The sequence below is a fragment of the Rhinolophus sinicus genome, chromosome 2 (genome assembly GCF_057876585.1).
Source record: "Rhinolophus sinicus isolate RSI-liver-muscle chromosome 2, RSI-T2T, whole genome shotgun sequence".
Lineage (NCBI taxonomy): Eukaryota > Metazoa > Chordata > Mammalia > Chiroptera > Rhinolophidae > Rhinolophus > Rhinolophus sinicus.
The window spans coordinates 101198429-101218518 of NC_142502.1; the positions used below are offsets into that span (position 1 = coordinate 101198429).

Consider the following 20090-nt stretch of genomic DNA (forward strand, 5'->3'; position numbering starts at 1 on the left):
GTTCTTGCTGTAGGTGCTTTAATTCTTTCTATCCCCCCCTCCCCACACCAAGACTCCCAGTGCTACAAAGCTATTCAGAAATAATAATCCACAGCAATTGAATCTGAAGAATGAGTTAACTTCTTGACCTCTAAATTGTGTGTGGGTGTGGAGTACATGAGTAGGGCTCGGATTAAGTAATTATGTGAAAGCCCAAACCCTATACAAAATATACTTACTATTATTCAGGTTAGTCTCTTCTGAAACTTCCCAAAGGTATATGATTTTGGAAAGGGCTGCACAGGGAAAGGTCAAGGCTCAGGCTAAAAGAATGAAGTGAGATTTGGGGGTAGAAGTGTCTTCCTGGTGTTCTCCAAATCACAGCATACAAGTAACTATAACCTTCTAATCCACCAACATTGAAGGTTGGACTTGAATCCCTCTGACTTGAGGAACCAATGCTCTAGGATGGTACTAAATAATCCACATCTTGGCACTTGATCATACAGCCTGCCTGGATGTTCTCAGTCTCCTTCTCTGTACAAAATCCTCTTTCTTCCATTCAAACCATAAACACTCTTTGAGGGCAGAAGCCATCATTTGGCTCTCTCATGGTACACTAAGCAACTTAAGTACTCGGTAAATACCTGGGAGACTAAATTGAGACTACCCAGTTTATAGGAAAAATCTAATTAAATATACATAACAGTCAAGACTTCATTTTCCATACAAATTATTTCCAAAACCCAAATGATTCCTAGTCACCACAGGCTGGTCCCTGATCCAGGTCTCCTCAACTCTCTCTCCTTCCTCTTCCATCACCCTCTCTAGAACCACCACCCCCGTCCTAGCGGCCCCCAAAACAAACTGTGCTTAATTTTTCTGCTTTAATTATTTTTTTTTGCAGTTATGACAGCATTAGCAAACAATATAAGCTGCTTCTGAAAAGGCGAGCTCTTATGTATCTGAATTCCTACCCCCGACCCAGTTCAGGGGGTGACGCTCGTCAGTACCGAGACTCACAGGATAAATGTGGCCCACCCTCACGGAGTCAATTTTCCTCAAGAATTGGAAAGGAGGCGTTTTTACATTAAAGTTTGAGTATTTTAAGGGACTTGACCCAAAACTTGCAATTGTTTTCAATATAAATTCGAGAAAGTTCACGATCTTGGCGCAAGTTGGGGCAACTCCGCCTCACAGTTCCGCCGCCGGGGTTGGGCTCCACAGGGCTGCGCGCGACCCAAAATGGGGAGGTCCCGTCCTCTCCCCAAGCCAGTCGCCTCCTTCCCCTCGAAACCCCAAGTCTACCTCACATCCTTCTACGCCCCCTCTCGCTGTGCCCCTCTACCCGGCTCCTTCCCTCAACCCAGACTCCCGCCCTAGCTCGCCGCTCAGGCCTAGGCCGCCGTCAAAGAGGCCATCTTTCCTCCCAAACGGTCCCTACTTCCGCCAAGCACCTCCCACCTGACCCTACCCCCCCTCACCAACCGTTAGCACCTGACCTTCTCACCCAAAGACCTTCACATCTCTCTCCTCTTCCCCGCTCCCACCTCCGCTTTCCCATTTATCCGTCAGGCCAGGACGCCTTGGCTCTCTCCAGGCCCGGCCTCCTCTAACTCCCCTCCCTCAAGAGGACTCCTCCCGCTCACCTCGTTTCCATCCTCCAGCAGCAGCCTCTCGGCGTTCATCCCCACCCGCCGCAAGCACCAGATCCGGCCACCGGCGCGGTCCCCCATAACCAAGGAGCCGGGCTCCCCCATAGTCCACTCGACACTGGTTCGCGGTCAGCACAGAGCTAGACCTCCATCCGGGTACCCGCCGCCTTCCAGCTTCCCTGACGGCGCCATTACTAAACAACAGACAGAAGTAATCGCTACGCGCTCGCGATCGGTGCGAACACTCGCTCTGGCTCCGCGCCCATCCCGCCCCAGGCCAGCAAGCTGAATCACTGCGCCTGCGCGATAGAAAGGCTGCGGTCGGGCTGGCGCTTGCGAGGAGGGGGCTACGGTAACCTCAGGTGGTGTGCAGGGACGTAGCTCCAGGTGGGGTGGGGGTCGGGCTGAGGGATTCTTAACTCTCACGTCTGACTCTCCTCGCCCTCTCTAGAACCACCACCCCAGTCTTTGCCGCCGCTAAAACCATCTTTTAAACAACGTTAAAGTTGCGGTAATTTTTGAATAGTAAGTCTGGTCCTAAATAGCATCTATTTTGCATGGCCTTTTATTACTGGATTCGGAAAAAAAAAAAAAGAGGAGAAGAAGAAACTTATACTAGGCAAATCTATCGAGGCAGAAATCAGTTACTTGGGGCTAGGTGTGGGAGCAGGGATGGAATGCAAATAGACTTGAGAAAATTTTGGAAGGTGATAATAATGTTCTAAAACTGGATTGTGGTGATGATTGCACAATTGTATACATTTACTAAAAAGTCATTGAAGCACATATATACTTACAGTGCATGAATTTTATGGTATGTAAATTATCCTCAATAAAGCTGTTAATTAAAAAAAAGCTCAAAAAGAAATAAAAAGATGGAAAAAAAGATATATATGGGAAAAAAAGAAAAGAAAAAAACCCCTCAAACTCCTTTTGATTCTCCAATATAGTGTGGGAGCTGCTCCCTGTAGTGAGTACCTTTGTGATAACACAATGCCCTTTTGTGTCTTTTCAATTGTCCAATACCTAGTTAACAATTTTCTTAAATGTTGTCAGGAGAAAATATATATACTAAATGAATCATAAAAACTACAATAGTAAATGGTTAATGTTTATTGAGAGCTAAGTGCTAAGTATTGGGCTAAGCTCCCTACATACTTTATCTTATTTGCTCCTCACTAACAATATAATTATAAAGGTTACAATTATAATTTCTACTTTAGGGATGATGTGAAAAGAGACACAGAGAGGTTTGGTAATCTTCCCAAAGTAACAAATTAAACGGTAGAGTAGGATGCTAGTTGAGGTCTGTTTCCAGAACCTAATTTCCTAACCATGGTTGCAACTGCAGCCTGGAGCGTTTTAAATGTGTGGCACTGTAAGATGAAGAATTATGGCCTGTGACGTCACAAAGGGTCAGGAAACTTAGTGGGTGCCATAACTGCACTCACACAGATGATTCCCTAAGCTTGGATTTGTATCTGTTGGTGCCTGTACCCCACCTTAGTGCTCCGTCCCAGGAACAGCAAGTGCACCCAGAGGCCATCCTGACATTTACCTGACATGTCTCCTTAGGCTCTTCTTGGCTGTGATAGTTTCTTAGACTTTTCTTGTTTTCGATGACCTTGGCAGTTTTGAGGAGTAGTGGCCAGGTATCTTGTAGAATGTCACTCAACTGGGATGTCTCTTAAGTTTTTCTCGTAATTAGACTAGGGCTATAGGTTTTGAGGAGGGAGACTACAGAGGTAAAATGCCCTTCTCATCAGATCCTGTTAAGGGTAAAAGTTATCAACACCAGTTATTGCTGTTGATGTTGATCTTGATCACGTGGCTTAGGTAATGTAAAGTTACTCTTTACCTACTTTCCCGTGCTCTGCTCTTTGGAAGGATGTCATTATGCACAGCCCACATTTAAGGAGTGAGCAGTTATGCCTTACTTCCTTAAAGGCAGGTTATCTATATAAGTTATTTGAAATTCTTCTACACAGGAGATTTGTCTCTTCTCCCCCATTTATTTATTGAATTATTTATAGCAGTATGGACTCATAGATACTTACTTTATACTTTGCGTTATAATCCAATACCACTTTATTTTTTAATCAAATTGTTCCTACTTTAGCTACATTGTCCCTTTGACATACTCCCATCATTATGTTTTATTGAGCACTTCCTTACTTTCTGGCACAAGATCCTCTAAACCTAGAATCAGCCATTTTCCCAAGGATCCCTGGTTCCTTTTATTAGAAAATGGTATTAGAAACCAAGATCTGGGTACTAGTGGGCTTGTTGCCGCTGGGATGTTGTTACTTGTAGGCTCTCAGCTGACAGATCTAGGAAAAATATGTGTGAATACTAACCCCTTTATGTCCACTATCTATGAATATTATGTATGTATGCATGTATATTTTATGTATGTATGTAATATAAATACATATACATATGAGCATAACATTTCCATCATAGGGGTACCAGAAAGAGAAGAAAGAAAGCAAAGGATTACTCATAAATATACACACCTACCAAAATTTCCATCTTTAATCTAAATGTGTGCATACTGATGTCTTATAACTCTAAGGTATTATCACCTGGCACCTGGATCATTCTAGTCATCCCCCTTTTGCTTGTCTGTCATCCTCCACTCCAAAAGTGAGAAACCTGGCTCCCACCATCGGCTATCCATTTACTTAATTATCATTTCCAGTATACGTATAGTGGCTTCAGAATTGTTAACCCATACACCTGTGGGCAACAACTTTATCAACTAGAGTAGACTACGTATGTGCAGCTCTTTTGCCTTTAGTCTTACAGAATTCAATTACAGAGTTACTTAGGTCAGCATCCTTTCCCCCCACCCTCTTCAAAAAGGTTTGTCAAAGTCTGCATTCTACCTGGGATCCCCTGACCTCTTAGATGATTTTTTAAAATTTATGTACATTAAGGTTCACTCATTCTAATGTAAGGTTCTATGAGTTTTGGCAAATGCATAGTGTCGCACATTATACTATCATAGAGAATAGTTTTAAGGCCTCTCCCCCACCCTCCCACGCCTTGCTTGTTTTACTTAACAACATGTCCTAGAATCAGTCCCTAGCCATATATATATATATATTCCTCCTTGCTCTTTACAGTTGTGTATTACTCCATGGTGAAGATGCGCCATTGTTTATTCAAACAATTCTTTGTTGATGTATAGTTTGAGTCTTTCCAGTCTTTCGTTATCACAAACAGCCTTACAGTGAATTAGTGGGGACCATTTTTGAGCACCTGTTATATGCTTTTATATATTGTCTTACTTAATTCTCAGTTCCATCCTGCAAGGTATCCCCATTAACCTATGAGGAACCTAGGTTGTCCAAGGTCTCCTTACCATTAGCTTCTTCTTTTTTAAAATTTTATTTTATTGGTGAATGTTGGGGAACAGTGTGTTTCTCCAGGGCCCATCAGCTCCAAGTCGTTGTCCTTCAATCTAGTTGTGGAGGGCATAGCTCAGCTCCAAGTCCAGTTGCTGTTTTCAATCTTAGTTGCAGGGGGCGCAGCCCACCATCCCATGTGGGAATTGAACTGGCAACCTTGTTGTTGAGAGCTCGCATTCTAACCAACTGAGCCATCCGGCTGCCCGCTGTTAGCTTCTTGAGGGTTGTGTCTTGTTTTCCATTGTATGCCTGACATTTTTATTGAACAAATGAATATAACTCAACTAGTAAATGGCAGTGCAGGGAACTAAAGCCAAGACTGTGAGCCTGGATTTATCTAGCCCCCAAGGCAGCACTCATTACCGTCTTTTAGTGCTCCCTAAGGTGGAATGGCCAGACCCCAGAGAGTACACAAGATGATCCATTTGCTTGTGGAAAAAATATATCAGGATGTCTAATTAGGTTTTTATCCCATCCTTTTAAATATGTCACTTTTGTGAATATTTTATACTTACAGAAAAGAACAACATAGAGGATAGTATGTATAGACTTTACATGAATAAATAAATAAATATGCATATATATTGGGCTGTATGTGCGGACTTTGTTTTGTTGCTAAGAGTACATGATCAAAACAGTTTGGAGACACCGCCTTCTAAGATTTGGGGATTTTATTAACTCTATCGTCCCTATATATTCCCTTATAACAGTGGTTCTCACCTGGGGGTGATTTTGCCCCTGAGAGGATATTTGGCAATGCCTGGGGATGTTTTTGATTATGACAGAGGCAAGGGTACTACAGGCATCTAGTGAGTAGAAGGCAGGGATGCTGCAAAACATTCTACAAATTACAAGATGGCCCCCACCACGGAATTATCCGGTCCAAAATGTCAGTAGCGGTAAGGTTGAGAAACCTTGCCTTACAGTCATCTCAAGAAGGAATATTGGAAGGGAAGGGGAGCAGAATGTGGAAAAGCAAGGAGGGTGTTATCTATAGCTGTGGACCTGACATGTCTCATTACATATACTCAAGTTGAGGAATGTTAGAGTTGAAAATGGAGAAGCTTGGGAAGGGGAAAAGGGAAATGACAAGAGGAGGAAGCACACGGCAAGATGAAAAGGAAAGGGGGAGAGAAAGATGGAAAGAAAGGGTGGCAGATTATTTTCCAAGAGTACAACAAGATCACCATGCCACGTGATCTTACAATGTGACCTTGACACTTCTCACATTGCAAGATGGTGTCTGTACTTCCTCTCCTTGAATCTAGGTGGGTATGTGACTCCAGGAGAAGTGATGCTATGCCATTAGTGTTACAGCTTCCACCTGGCCTTTGGGGGACGCTCTTGGAACCCAGTCAGCTTCCTCCTCTTGTAATTTTCCTTTTCCCCTTCCCAAGCTTCTCTATTTTCAACTCTAACATTCCTCAACTTGAGTATATGTAACGAGACATGTGTCAGACCTACAGCTATAGATAACACCCTGCTTGCTTTTCTACATTCTGCTCCCCTTCCCTTCCAATTTTCCTTGTTGAAATGACTGTAAGGAAGTGGAGAGAACACATGAAGAGGACACAGGTAGATGTTCTGACAGCTCCAACGGAGGTCCCAACTGATATCCAGCATCAACTGCCAGACATGGGAATGAAGGTTCCTCTAGACAATACCAGGCCCCTGAGCATGAGTCACCCCGGCCTTTTGAGTCTTTCTAGCTGAGGCCCCAGACATCGTGGAGTAGATCCAAGTCATCTGTGTCGTGCCCCATCTGAGTCTGTGAGCATCATACAATGGTGGGTTAAGCCATTGTTTGGGGATTGTTTGTTAGGCATCAAGATCTGCAACAGGAAAGGGGGGGTTGGTTGAACAGTCCTTGGTTGTCTGCTTTAATATTAGGGTAACGCTAGCTGCTATAACATACAAACCCCAAATTTCAGTGGTTTAACAAAGGAGAAGTTTCTTTTATACTCACATAATTGTTCAGTGCAGGGTTTCTGATTGGTGGACAGCATTCCATCAAATCATTCAGGAAGTCAGACTACTTGTCATCCTGTGGCTTCTCTGTTCTCCAGGGCTTGGAGTCTTTTGCATCCAGAAAACAAAACAGCAAGAGAGAAAGAAGGAGGCACATCTACTTTTTAACTTTCTTGTCCCAGAAGCATCCTATATTCCTTCTGCTCACATTTTATTGGAAAGAACTGGTCATATAATCCCACCTAGGTCCAAGGAAGGTTGGGAAATGTAGTCCCTGGTTGGTCAGCCAGTTCCCGGGAAAAAAAACCCTCCATACTACAGAAAAGGGAGCATGAATTTTGGTGGACAGTTAGCTGTCTCTGGCAGACTTTACAACTCAAGTTAAAGAATTAAAATGATGATCATGACAAAGCCTTCTCTTTCTCTCCCTCTCCTTTTTCCTTTTTTTGAATCTCCCTGAAATCGAGGTGGGGCACATGATCACATTTTGCTCCCAGTGTGACTTTGGTGTGAGGCCAGCCCTTCTCAACTTGGGTAAACTAGAGGCTACTATAGAATGGTAGTAGAATGTGGGGTCTGGAGCCAGGTCGCGGGGGCTCAAATCCCAGACCTGCTCTTTACTGGATATGAGACCTTGAGCAAGTTACTTGACCTCTCCAAGTCTCAGTTTCCCCATTTGTAAGATGAGGGTGATAAGGATAGCACTTAACTTATAGGATTGTTATGAGGATGAATTTGGTTAATTCCCGTAAGCTAGCTAGGCTTGGTACCTAGTAAGTATCCAATATTTGTTAGCTATTGTAGAAGAATGGAGTGTCAGCTTTTTCAGAAGCCACCTCCTGCAGGTATAAACTATCTCCCAATGCCTTTTCTGTTCTGTTGTCTAAGAGACACGAAAACAAGATGTTTTCCCCTCTTTAAATTGGTGAAGCTATAAAGCAGAAATCCCTTCAATCAATTTTAGATTCTTTTAATACCCATCTCCAAGAAAGACGGGTTTTTTAGATTAAATCATTTCTCTGTGAGCAAGGATTGACCCACTTTGGGGGTCACAGCTCTGCCCATTGATTTGAAGTGTGATTCTCTGTGTGAGGTTCAATAAGGGTGAGGTGGAACCTTGTCATTATGTTTTCAAAAGACTGAGCAGAGAAGAAAGGGGTCTTGATGTAGCATCTCAAGCGAAGAAGTCCTGTTGTTTCTCCTCAAGTACTCTCTAATCTTGGGATCACAGGCCAACTTTTTGATATATTGGTGCATTTAGTCATCTTGGGGGTAGGGTGGGCAGCGAGGGCACAGATGGATTCCCTAGACTCGGAGGCATGGAGGCATTCAGGGTGACTGGGGGAGGTGAATCCCACATGGGGTGATCCAGCTGTAGTGTGTGTGTGTGTGTGTGTGTGTGTGTGTCGGGGTGGGCAGGTGGGGCTGATGGCTCCACATTCTCTTTCACTCTTATCTTTTCTCTTACTCATTTATTCTATCGCCATCTCTTCTCCACCTACCCCCAAATGTAAGATTCTATGCTGAAGGAATTAGGGAAAGATGTCTTTTATTTTTCAAAGGAAAATGTTTTAGAAAAACAGAAGTAGGTGAAGAGGGAAATAGGGACCATCTGCTTTGGACAGATTGTGTATTAAGTGCTATTTTATGTAAACACAGGGTTTCAAGTACTGAGTTGGAAGATATTTCTGGTACCTTTAATCAAATCTATTATATTTTGGAAGCACTTATAATGAGTCATCAAGTTTATTACATTCTAGAGGTATCTGTAATCAGTAATTAAGGTGGATGTTTTGGAGGCGCTTGAAATTAGTACTGTGGGAAACCACCTCCTTTTTGGTTGGGGCCCTAGATGTTTCTTTAAGCACTCACATCCTTTAACTTGCCAAGGATCAGTATCCAGTTCAAATATTTATTACCCATCTGGTTTTATTGAGGAGGGGGACGGAAAAGGAGGGAAGGAGGTAGGCAAGAGGTAGAGAAAGAAAACAATGGGAATCAGGCATCAATAATTACTACCTTGTTTTTCTCTCACTGCAGAGTTGGCTTCAGGCTTTTATTTTTGCAAGTAGTACATGGTATCAAGTGCCTAATACAAAATTAGGCTTGGAGTGATTTACAGTTGAATCATATCACACTGAGTTGGATATTTCTGGACAACAAAAATCACAAAGATCCCTAACTGGATTCATGTTAGTCCAGTGCTGGGAAAAGGGGAGAGAGTGGCAGGACCCTGAATTCTACAATCCAAGATTATAATGCAATTCTCATCATTTTTTTTTTTTTTGACTCAGAAATTTACTGCTCTACCAGCTCTGGTATTTACTATTCAGGATTTGTTGAAATGTGCTTAAGATTATTTCAGGTGGTAGCAGGCTTCTGTCTCGCATTTCAGTAATAATGTTTAGAGCTGTGCTTTTCAAACTCAGGTTAACACTTAGTAATGAGTCTTGATCAGCATTTTGGGAAAATGGAATACAATAGAGCAGGTCAGAGGCCATCACACGTAGTGAAGGTCAGTATAGTTTGTGAAATGGCTCTCATCTTTGTGAGCACCATATGTCTGTTTGTGTATTGGGCTCAGTGTAAAATGTGTGGGGTTTTTGGTTTTGTTTTTTAAAATTTACTGGGGAATATGGGGGAACAGAGTGCTTCTCCAGGGCCCATCAGCTCTAAGTCGTTGTCCTTCATTTCAGTTGTGGAGGGCGCAGCTCAGCTCCAAGTCCAGTCACCGTTTACAATCTTTAGTTGCAGGGGCAAAGCCCACCATCCCATGCGGGATTTGAACTGGCAACCTTGTTGAGAGCTCACACTCTAACCAACTGAGCCATCCGGATGCACCTCTGGAAGCTCAGCGGCAGCTCATTGTCTTCAATCTAGTTGTGGAGGGCGCAGCTCACTGGCCCATATGGGAATCAAACCAGCAACCCTGTTGTTCAGAGCTCAGGCTCTAACCAGCTGAGCCATTGGGCCGCTCCATAAAATGTGTTTTTTACTGTAGGTTGTGGTCAAAAACATTTGGAGGATTTCTGGTGCTAGACAAGATGAAGCAAGCCCATTGCAGCCTCTCTCTGCCACTAAATACAAGTCAAAATTCTGGACAAAATACAACCACCTGAGAACTCTGAAGAGTAAACAAGCAGGCATATATGGGCGGCGGACTCAAAGCTGGAAGAAGCTATCGATATGGGGGTAAGTTTCTCAAATTTTTTTCTTTTCTCTCACAGCTTTGACCTGAAAGTAGGTTCTGGCTGGGGAGCTTCACAGCAGCAGAGGCAGCCAAAACTCTAAGAGAGAAACAACTCTTTCTTCCACTCACATATATCTGATACCAAATGTATGTATATATTTTTCCACACCAATCAATTCTCTAACTGTCCGGACACCAACTGGGTGTCCTACAATCCAATTCTGACACTAACTACCTGGAGATAGTGCAGACCCCACAGATCTGTCACACAAGATTGCCCTCCTTTCAGATGCCAGGTGCGTCTCAGGTTGTCACCTGTACTTCTGACCAACTAGCTCTAAACTGGGGCTTCCCATAACCCCTTCCTCAGGTTGGGTAACTCGCTATAATGGCTCACAGAACTCAGGGAAACAGTTATGTTTAGTGGTTTATTATTAGGCTGGTGCAAAAATAACTGCGGTTTTTGCAATTATTTTTAACCTTTTGAACTGCAATTACTTTTGCACCAATTGAATATAAAGAAGTGCCAGATGAAGAGGCATGTAGGGAGCGTTCTGGAAGGTTCTGAGCACAGGAGCTTCTCTCTCTGTGGAGTTGGCATGGACCACTCCCCTGGTACATGGATGTGTTCACCCCCCTGGAAGCCCTCTGAACCTTTTCAGTGAGGATTTACTTTTATTTTTTCTATGGAGGCGTCATCACGTAGCCATAATTGATTAACTCAGTCCTTAGCCCTTTTCCCATCCTCGGAGGATGAGGGTAGACCTGAAAGTTCCAAGTTTCTCATTGTAGTTTGGCCTTCTGGTGACCAGCCCCCATCCTGAGCCATCCGGGAGCCCACCCTGAGTGGCCTCATTAGAGCAAAAGATGCTCCCATCACTCAGGAAATTCCAAGGGTTTTAGGAGTCTGTGTCAGGAACTGGGAGCAGAGATCAAAGATATATTTCTTAGTATGTCACACACACCACCTCTCTTGACCAGAGTACTTGGGAAATCGGCCCCTGCCAGCCAGAGAATTTGGGATGGGGGAAGAATTACAATTAAATTTTCTCTCTCTCCCAGACCTGTCCCAAGGGCAGGGCTCAATTATGCAGCAGCGGTGGCAGCAGTATGGGCAGAACTTTCATAAGAAACACTCATTCTGGCTGGTTGATGAGGAAACAGAGCACCTGGGAGCCAGAGTGCAGGGGGAATCCCAGAGAGAAGTCAGCTAGAGAAGGGGGTCCCCTAACTCTCAGGTATGAAATGGCACAAGTTTTGCATGGTCAAAACAAAACCAAAGCAGCATAGCAAAGCCTCTGAAATACTGAAGTGACATTGGAACAATGCCCCACAGAAGATGAGACAGAACTTGCAGTTTGAACAGGATAGATTGCCTGCTAAACCAAAACAAAATCAACACTTTCTAGAGCAGGGTTCAGCAAATATATTTCATAAAGGGCCAGATGGTAAATATTTTAAGCTTTGTGGGTCATATGGTATATTACAACTACTCAATTCTGCTGTTTTAGTTACAAAGTAGCCATAGACAATATGTAAATGAATAAGTATGGCTGTGTATTCCAATAAAACTTTTTTTGGTGCCAAAACCTGGGACAATAAAACTTTATTTATAAAAACAGGAAGAAGGTTGGATTTAGCCTGAAGGCCAGTTTGCTGTTCCTGGCTCTAGAGGGTTTTAATAAGATTCAGAGTCTCACACAATATATTTAGTATGTCCAAGATGCAATCCAAAATTACTCAACATACAAAGACCTAGGAAAATGTGATCAATTTTTATGAGAAAAGATGATGGAAAAGATACCAACCCCAATGTGACCCAGCTGTTGGAATTGTCAGACAAAGATTTAGAACAGGTATTATAACTATGCTCTATGAAGTAAAAGTGAACACACTTGAAATAAAAGGAAAGATAGACGTTCTCAGCAGAGAAATAGTAACTATAAAAAGAACCAAATGGAAATATTAGAACCCCAAACCACAATATCTGTAATTTAAAAAAATCACTGTATGGGCTTAATAGAATGGAGATGACAGAAAAGGAGTGAATGAACTTGAAGATAGATGAAGAGAAAGTAATCTGAAGAATAACAACAAAATACTGAAGAAATAATGAACAGAGACTTAGGGACTGTGGGTCCACATATTCACATAATTGGAGTCCCAGGGGAAGAATAAGAGATTAATGCAGGGGGGAAAATTATATATATATATGTGTGTGTGTGTATATATATATATATATATATATACACACACATATATATATATATGTAATTTTTTTTTTTAGGAAATAATAGCTGAATGCTTTTCAAATTTGGTGAAAGACATAAAATTATAGATTGAAGAAACTCAGTGAACTCCAAACAGAATAAATGCAAAAAACAAACAAAAAACTACAAAACACACACACAAAAATAACCTCTACTCAGACACACAATTAAAGAAACCCAAAGAAAAAGAAAAAATATATATTAAAAGCAGTATAATGGTTCCTCAGAATAGTAAAAATAGAATTACCAGATGATTCAGCAATTCCACTTCCGGGTATACACCCACAAGAATTGAAAGCAGGGTCTCAAAGAGATATTTATATACCTATGATCATAGCAGCAATAGCAAAAAAAAAAAAAAAAGGAAGTAAGCCAACTGACTAGTGACAGATGAATGGAAAAACAAAATATGGTGTACACATACAATGGAATATTATTCAGCCTTTAAAAAGGAAGGAAATTCTGATGTATGCTACCACACAGATGAACCTTGAGAACATATGCTAAATGAAATAAGCCTGTCACCAAAAGACAAATAATGTATTATTTTACTTATATGAGGTACCTAGTCAAATTCATAGAGACAGAAAGTAGAATGGTGGTTGCCTGGGGCTGCGGGTAGGAGGAAGTAGGGAATTGCTGTTTAATTGGTACAGAGTTTCAGTTTTACAAGAAGAATTCTGGAGATGGATGGTGGTGATAGTCACACAACAATGTGAATGTACTCAACACTACCAAACTGTACACTTAAAAATGGTTAAGATGGCAAATTTTGTGTTACGTACATTTTGCCACAATTTTTTAAGAAAAGCAATTGTAAAGTGATGAATTTAAATGTGGAACGATGATTTCAAAGAGTCTGGATTTCTCATCAGAAACTGTGGAAGCAAGAAGACAGTTGAAGTGCCAAAAGAAAATAACTATATCCAGAGAAAATATATACAGGAATGAAGGCAAAATAAAGATGATTCTCAGATGTAGAACTACTTGTTAGCACACCTGCTCTATGAGAAATGCTCAAGAAAGTTTTTCAGGCTGAAGGGAAATAATATCAGAGGGAAACTTAGAATTTAAGAAATGAAGGAGAAACATAACTGGTGAATGTCTCTTAAGTTCTTTTAAATATGTGTAACTATTGAGAGCAAAAATTATAACATTATCTGGTTAGGTTTTCAATGTATGTTGACATAATTCATATAACAACTATTATATAAAAGGGGGAGGGTAAAATTATCTATATGGTCGTAAGGCTTCAACGTTTTACTTGAAGTGATAAAATATTAACTGTAGACTGGATAGCAGTCTATACAGACTGTATATAGACTGTAAGCGGTAAGGTATGTATGAGGCCCAACAATTAAATTCGTGAACTTGTTGTAACAATATTGCTAACCTTTGATATCAGAGGGATTATTCATTATGAATTTGTACCAACTGGACAAATGGTTAACCAAGCTTACTATTTGGAAGTGCTGAAAAGGCTGTGTGAAAAAGTTAGACGACCTGAACTTTTCGCCAACAATTCATGGCTCTGGCATCACAATGCACCAGCTCACACAGCGCTGTCTGTGAGGCAGTTTTTAGCCAGGACACATATAACTGTATTGGAACACCTTCCCTACTCACCTGATCTGGCCTCCAATGACTTCTTTCTTTACCTGAAGATAAAGGAAATATTGAAAGGAAGACATTTGATGACATTCAGGACATCAAGGGTAACATGACGACATCTCTGATGGCCATTCCAGAAAAAGAGTTCCAAAATTGCTTTGAAGGGTGGGCTAGGCACTGGCATCGGTGCATAGCTTCCCAAGGGGAGTACTTTGAAGGTGACCGTGGTGATATTCAGAAGTGAGGTATGTAGCACTTTTTCCAGGATGAGTTCGCAAACTTAATTGTCTGACCTCGTATATTGTAATTCTTAGAGCAACTTTAAAAAAAAAAATACAAAGATATATATCCAAAAGTCAATAGCTATATTAGAATACCTGAAATATATTCAAATAATCTAAAAGGTGGCAGGAAATGGGGGGGAGAGGAACAAAAAAACAGAAAACAAATAAAATGGTAGACCTAAATCACTATATTAATTATAAATGGTCTAAATGCACCAACTAAAAACAAGAGATTGTCAGAATGGACTGGAGATCAAGACCCAACTGTATCCTGTCTTTAAGAAACCCACGTTAAATACTGTGTTTTCCTGAAAATAAGACCTAGCTGGACAATCAGCTCTAATGCAGCTTTTGGAGCAAAAATTAATATAAGACCTGGTATATTTTATATTATATTATATTATATTATATTATATTATATTATATTATATTATATTATATTATATTATATTATATTAATTATACTATATTATATTATACTATATTATATTATATTATATTATTATATTCCCAGTCTTGTAGTATAATAAGACTCGGTCTTATATTAATTTTTGCTCCAAAAGACACAGTAAAGCTGATTGTCCGGCTAGGTCTTATTTTCAGGGAAACACGGTATAAAGACATAGGTTAAAAGGATGGGGAAAAAGTTTGGAGAGTAGTGGTTTGAAGAGAAGGTCTGGGTTTCCTCTTTCAGATAGCTTGGTGGGGTGGGACAGGGGTGGTGGGGTCACCATTGAGACAAGTTTGGTGTCCCTACAACAAAAGCAGTGAGTCCTCAGGGTCTGGCTCTCAGACTTCTCACCACAGTTACTGATTCCAGCAGGGACTGTCATGCTCACCACCCAGAAGTCACAGCTCACAAGCCACCTGCTGAACCAACTGAACAAGGGGTTCTCCTTGCTTCCAAGAATTCTAACTCAGCATTTGCCAAAATAAGGGTATACTTTGATTTGCTGTAGCTGTGGGTGTGTTGCAGCCAACCTGTCGAGTGGGCACAGGCTCAGAAGATGCTGGTCTTGTAGCAACGTGCTTTATGTTCCCTGACTGTGTGGATTTCATTTTTCATCATGAATTTAAAATCCTCTCTTTGGTGTATACGGCAGCTTCCAAAACTGTCTCTGTATAGAGGTAGATGTAAACAAAGCTGACTCCATCTTTGTGTGCCCCAATTTCTTTCTAGTTCCCACGTTCTGAACCCTGACCTAACGAGTGTCAGCCAGTACCAAGGTCTCATGGTTGAGATCACAGGAGGTCTAGTCCCTTTGTCTTTTCGATCATGAGTAGTTCAGCCATACTATGAAACGTTTACAGTAACAACTCTAGCAGCGCAGATTACCTGTGCAGACTTGGGGGTCACCTTCCCCTCTGACCCAATCTTCCTGTAAGTAACTTACCCTACAACAAATTGTTATAATCAATGGATTTGCCTGCCTCATTTTCCAGTCTCAAGATCCCTTCTTGGTTCAGTGGTCACTGTACCTTCATTCCACGTTCAGTCTCCAACCAGGAATTGAGTGTTGGGAGTCCCAAGAAGAGGTATGAAGGGCCCAGTTACTGGGGCTTAGTTTCTCACTCCGATCATTCAAGCTTTGCCAAGATGTTGGACATGCAAAGTTCAACCCAAGACAAGCCAAACGCTGCCAACAAGAGGCTCTAGCCTCTAGAAGCAAATGAAGTCACTAAGGAATCTGTGCCACTGTCCCTTCACAGATGAATAAAAGCTGAGGTAGGACCTGTTTAAGTAGAACTGTAGAGATTTAGATCGCAGAAACATTGGATAAACTGCAGGTCAGAGTATGCTGGCATTTGCTTGAAAGGTTCCATCAATTTTCTAGTCGTGATCAAACATATTTCAGCAAATGCTTGTCTTCCTACATAAATGAAAAACAGAATTTTTGAATGAAGACTAGTTCAGATTAGTTGTTTTCCTTGCCAGCCTCAGGATCAATGAATGGCCTCAGTCCAAATAATATGAAGTAGAACAACTGCCCGTGTTTTATAACAATGGTTAAATTCCAAGGTTAACTGTGAACAATCACTTGAATTTCATAGTCAGATCCCCTCTACATGCGTATGGGAAAGTTGTCTCTATTTTCAACTATGAAGTTCTAATTGTAGAGGTTGCTACTTGAATCCTAATATGTATTTGCCTTTTCCTCCATAGTGATAGAATCCTGATTTTGAGCTAGGCACATAGCTACCTGGAATTGACTAATCGCCTAGCCTCCTTGCGACCCACCATGGGACAGAGTTCTGGCCTGTGAGTCTTAAGAGAAGACGTTATGGGGTAGCTTTCTGGAACCTTCCTTAAAACACCGCCAGCACATTTCCTTCATTCTTTTTTCTTTGTCCCTTCTTTAATCCATCCTGTTGCTTGGAAAGTGGACGTCGTAGCTGGAGTGCTATTTGCCACCTTGACCATGAAGACCTAGAGAATAGCCCAGGCTCCTGAAGGCTCTATGAAACAGACTCATCCTACAAGCCCTGGGTTGCCTACTTTTGCACTTTTATGGAAGAAGGAAATTCCCATGTCACTTAATTTTGGTTTCTCTTACATGTAGTTGAATTTAATCCTAATGACTGAAACCAAGAAACAGTCTCAAACGACTCCCAGGAAAAAGTTCCAGGTGACGATACCATTCCAATTAACACTGTAGATAAGTGTGCAGTCAACTGCCTTGCTTGAGACGGGTTACTAAGAGAAAAACCAGCCAACAACCAAAAAGGAAAAAAAACCTGAAAAATCCTTAATGAAGACCCCACAGAGAGGGCTAGTGTTTGAACACATTTTAGTTCTCAGTGGTTTGGTGGGAAAAACACTGTGCAGGCAAAGCAGAAGGCCCTCCTCTTGTTCTCACTTCCTGGGCCTTGGGTTGAGTTTTCCTCTGCGAACAATGAGGGTGTTGAACTAGGTATCTCTAGGCTTTCGTCCAGCATTGAAATTCTAGTCTGTGTTCTAACATCCATTACATTATATATTCCTCTTGGATACATGAAATGATCCATGTAAAGTGCTTATCCCAGTGCTTGGCACGTAGTGAGGTGCCCTATAAACGTCAGCTATTAGGAACCATGTTTTTATTTCATTTTTATTTCCTTTTCGTAGTTTCCACAGAATCCTTTGCAGAGGAGGTGCTGAGTAATAAGGGTTTGCTGACATCCTCTGAAACTGCCGTTTGATCTCTGTTGATCCCCTGCTTGCCCTACAGAGGGACTGTCCCCCATCCTGACGAGTATCAACGAGGAAAACCTGAGAAAAGAGACTCCTTAGGTTCTAGGTGACACAAAGCCATGCGAGAAACATCAGCAGTGGAGGAGGAAATACACTATTTATTTTACAATTCTTTCACTTTATCCACAATTTCCCATACAAACATAAAAACTAAAAAAATAAAACCACCACTTGGGAACACAAGTGTCTTTCTTCCGTCGGGCTGAGGGCAGGTCACGAGCCCTCTCTGTGGAGGAGACCACTGAGGCACACCGAAGGCGGGGGGCAGGGTGAGGAAGATGCCTGAGAAACAGCTCCAGATGAGAAATGAACATGCCTGCGTGCTGGGGCTCCATTGGCAGGGACTCAAGGGTGTCACCACTGGGATACTGCTTGGCTTCCCAAGAAGATGACAGCTGCTTGCCACCATTCCCCACTTCTCTGCTACCAAACACCCAAAATTGAACATGGGTCACACATCTCATGAGCTAAGTGGGGTGTGATGGTGACAGTGGGGGACACAGAATGCCTCTCTCTGAGAAGAGCCCCAAACCCCAGGGACACACAGGAAACCCCTTTCCTTGGCACTGACAGTCAGTTTCTGTCTTAAATATAACGCTGACTTAAAAATGTGAAAACAAAAGCCCTCCCCAGATTCCAGGGGAAAGGCAGGAGCTAAAAACGTGGACGAGCTTCGCCTCTGTGGTCCTCTCTAGGGGTGAGCTCTGTCTGCTGTGGATGGGGAAGGAGCAGGGCAGGTACTCCACAAAGGCCCAGGCAGGGGTGGGGAGAGGGGGGAGGAGGAAAACACTCTGAGACAGTGATGTCTGGGATGGCTGCCACTGCTTTTCGAAGCAGCTCCATCTGCTCAGCTACGCTCACTCTAGCAAACTCCCATTCACTTCCCTCACCGGGGGACGCCCAGAAACCAACCTGGAGGCACCGAAGCCACTTCCCTGGCGACTTCATCTGTGCTAGTGACCTAGATTGCTTTCACATGTTGATGCACATTATAAATATAAAATCATATCTGCTACAAAGAGGACACATATTTGTACATCTTTACCCATATACATCATAACACCATTTACACATATCTTGGAGTGGGTCATCATGGAAAAAGGGTTTGGAGAGGTAAAAAGCCCCTTCTCCCTCCCCTGCCCTGATCCTTTCGCAAGGGATGCTTGTATACCTGGTCACGGGGGCCCTTCCCAGCTGGTGGTGAGGGGGACACAGAAATTCAGACATGTAAGTAAATGCTGATGGGTGTGTACACTCATCCACACACACAAATGCATGCTCACGTACTGGTGAGAAAAGGAAAAACAAAACTCCTAGCCCTTGGGTGCAGGCCTCTTCCCAGAGTTAAAAGCATCAGTGCCTCCTCCATCTGAGAAACATGGTCTAAAAACTGCACCTCACTGGCTCAGACGAGGGCAGAAAGGAAAGAGATGGGATGGGGTGGAGGTGGGGCGCAGGCCAGAGTCTTCTGAAAACATAAGGCGTTTTTGACCTGTGATTGAATCAAACTATGTCACAAAAAACAACAGTATCAGTGGGGGCTGGGAGGCAAGAGACAGCCAGTCCACGGAGAGACAATGGGAGTTAAGACCCTGAGCCTTCCCTTCATTTGTCCAGTTTCTTTTTAAGGGGCAGACGACCCTGTACCTCCTTTTGTGTCCTCTCCCAGAGCTGGGCCCGTCCACATGGCATGGAACACTGGCAGTGGTCCGGGAGCCCCATCCAGAGACATGGAGTGGTGGACAGGCACGCCAGAGAGTTAAGACTTGGGCGGCGGACGTGAGCTTTCTACAGCAGGACTGGTTCCCGGCCGGGGTCCGCGGCTTCCACAGTGGCCACAGTGATCAGATTGCCATCAGAGATGGGACAGTTTGGGTCCTCAGGGGAGACAGCACCTATCGGCGGTAATGGTTAGGGGCGTCGGCAAACATGTACTTGAGTCGGTACGCCTCGGCCAGCAGCAGCCCGATCTCTTCGTTGCCCCAGTGTATCGTAGGTAGGTTTTGTAGCAGCATGAGAAGACCCTGGAATGCAAGGAAGGGATTTGATCATCCCGGGAATACAGAGGGAAGGGCCAGCAGGCCCTGAAATGGGGCCCCTTTCTCTTGGGTTACACATGCCAAAGGGTCTGGCCGCCCCACTCCCAAACGGCACACGGCTCTCAGCTCCTAGTTCCCCTTCAGGAAGCTGTGAAAGGCCTCTGCTAATTCTCCAATCCACTAACACCTGCCTCTTTAAAAATATTATACATAGAGAATGACAACAAGAAATAAGGATATTTACAAGAGAAAAGTAATCACTCATCATCCAAATATCTCTCCTAATTTTGAAGTATTCCTTTTCAGTCTTTTTCATGTGCATATTTCTTTAAATAGTTGTAATCATAATTATGATTTTATGTGCTTTCAAATAATTTAACTGTAATTTTCATGTTTTTCCATGCAGCCCTCAAAAATGATTACATTCACTATTAGTACTCCATCACGTG

General features: G+C 42.6%; 2 protein-coding genes and 1 long non-coding RNA gene across 11 annotated transcripts in view; 1 reads left to right on the forward strand and 2 right to left on the reverse strand.

Annotated features, from left to right (window-relative positions):
- Positions 1–1898, reverse strand: part of RNF8 (ring finger protein 8) — a 30821-nt gene extending 28923 nt beyond the window's left edge. For 5 of the 6 annotated variants that reach the window (XR_012496575.2, XM_019718409.3, XM_019718408.3 and 2 more), the window contains exon 1: positions 1629–1887. Coding sequence is in view for 5 of the 6 variants with exons in the window: in XM_019718409.3 (XP_019573968.1) it covers positions 1629–1739 (111 nt within the window). In the remaining variant the exon portion in view is untranslated. Of the gene's footprint in view, positions 1–1628 lie in introns of all 6 variants that reach the window. The other variant, XM_019718407.3, reaches the window with a different exon arrangement.
- Positions 1873–17607, forward strand: LOC148758840 (uncharacterized). Of its 2 annotated transcripts, none has more exons than XR_016020341.1 (3): positions 1873–1996; positions 10017–10207; positions 17477–17607. It is a non-coding gene; the product is annotated as an uncharacterized LOC148758840 (long non-coding RNA). The 2 variants fall into 2 exon arrangements; XR_016020340.1 differs by lacking the exon at positions 1873–1996 and adding an exon at positions 2064–2159.
- A 73-nt stretch (positions 17608–17680) lies between these two features.
- The window catches only part of TBC1D22B (TBC1 domain family member 22B), a 73656-nt gene continuing 71246 nt past the window's right edge, over positions 17681–20090 (reverse strand). For all 3 annotated transcript variants that reach the window (XR_016020333.1, XM_088795772.1, XM_088795771.1), the window contains one exon: positions 17681–19626. Coding sequence is in view for 2 of the 3 variants with exons in the window: in XM_088795772.1 (XP_088651898.1) it covers positions 19498–19626 (129 nt within the window). In the remaining variant the exon portion in view is untranslated. The remainder of the gene's footprint in view (positions 19627–20090) is intronic.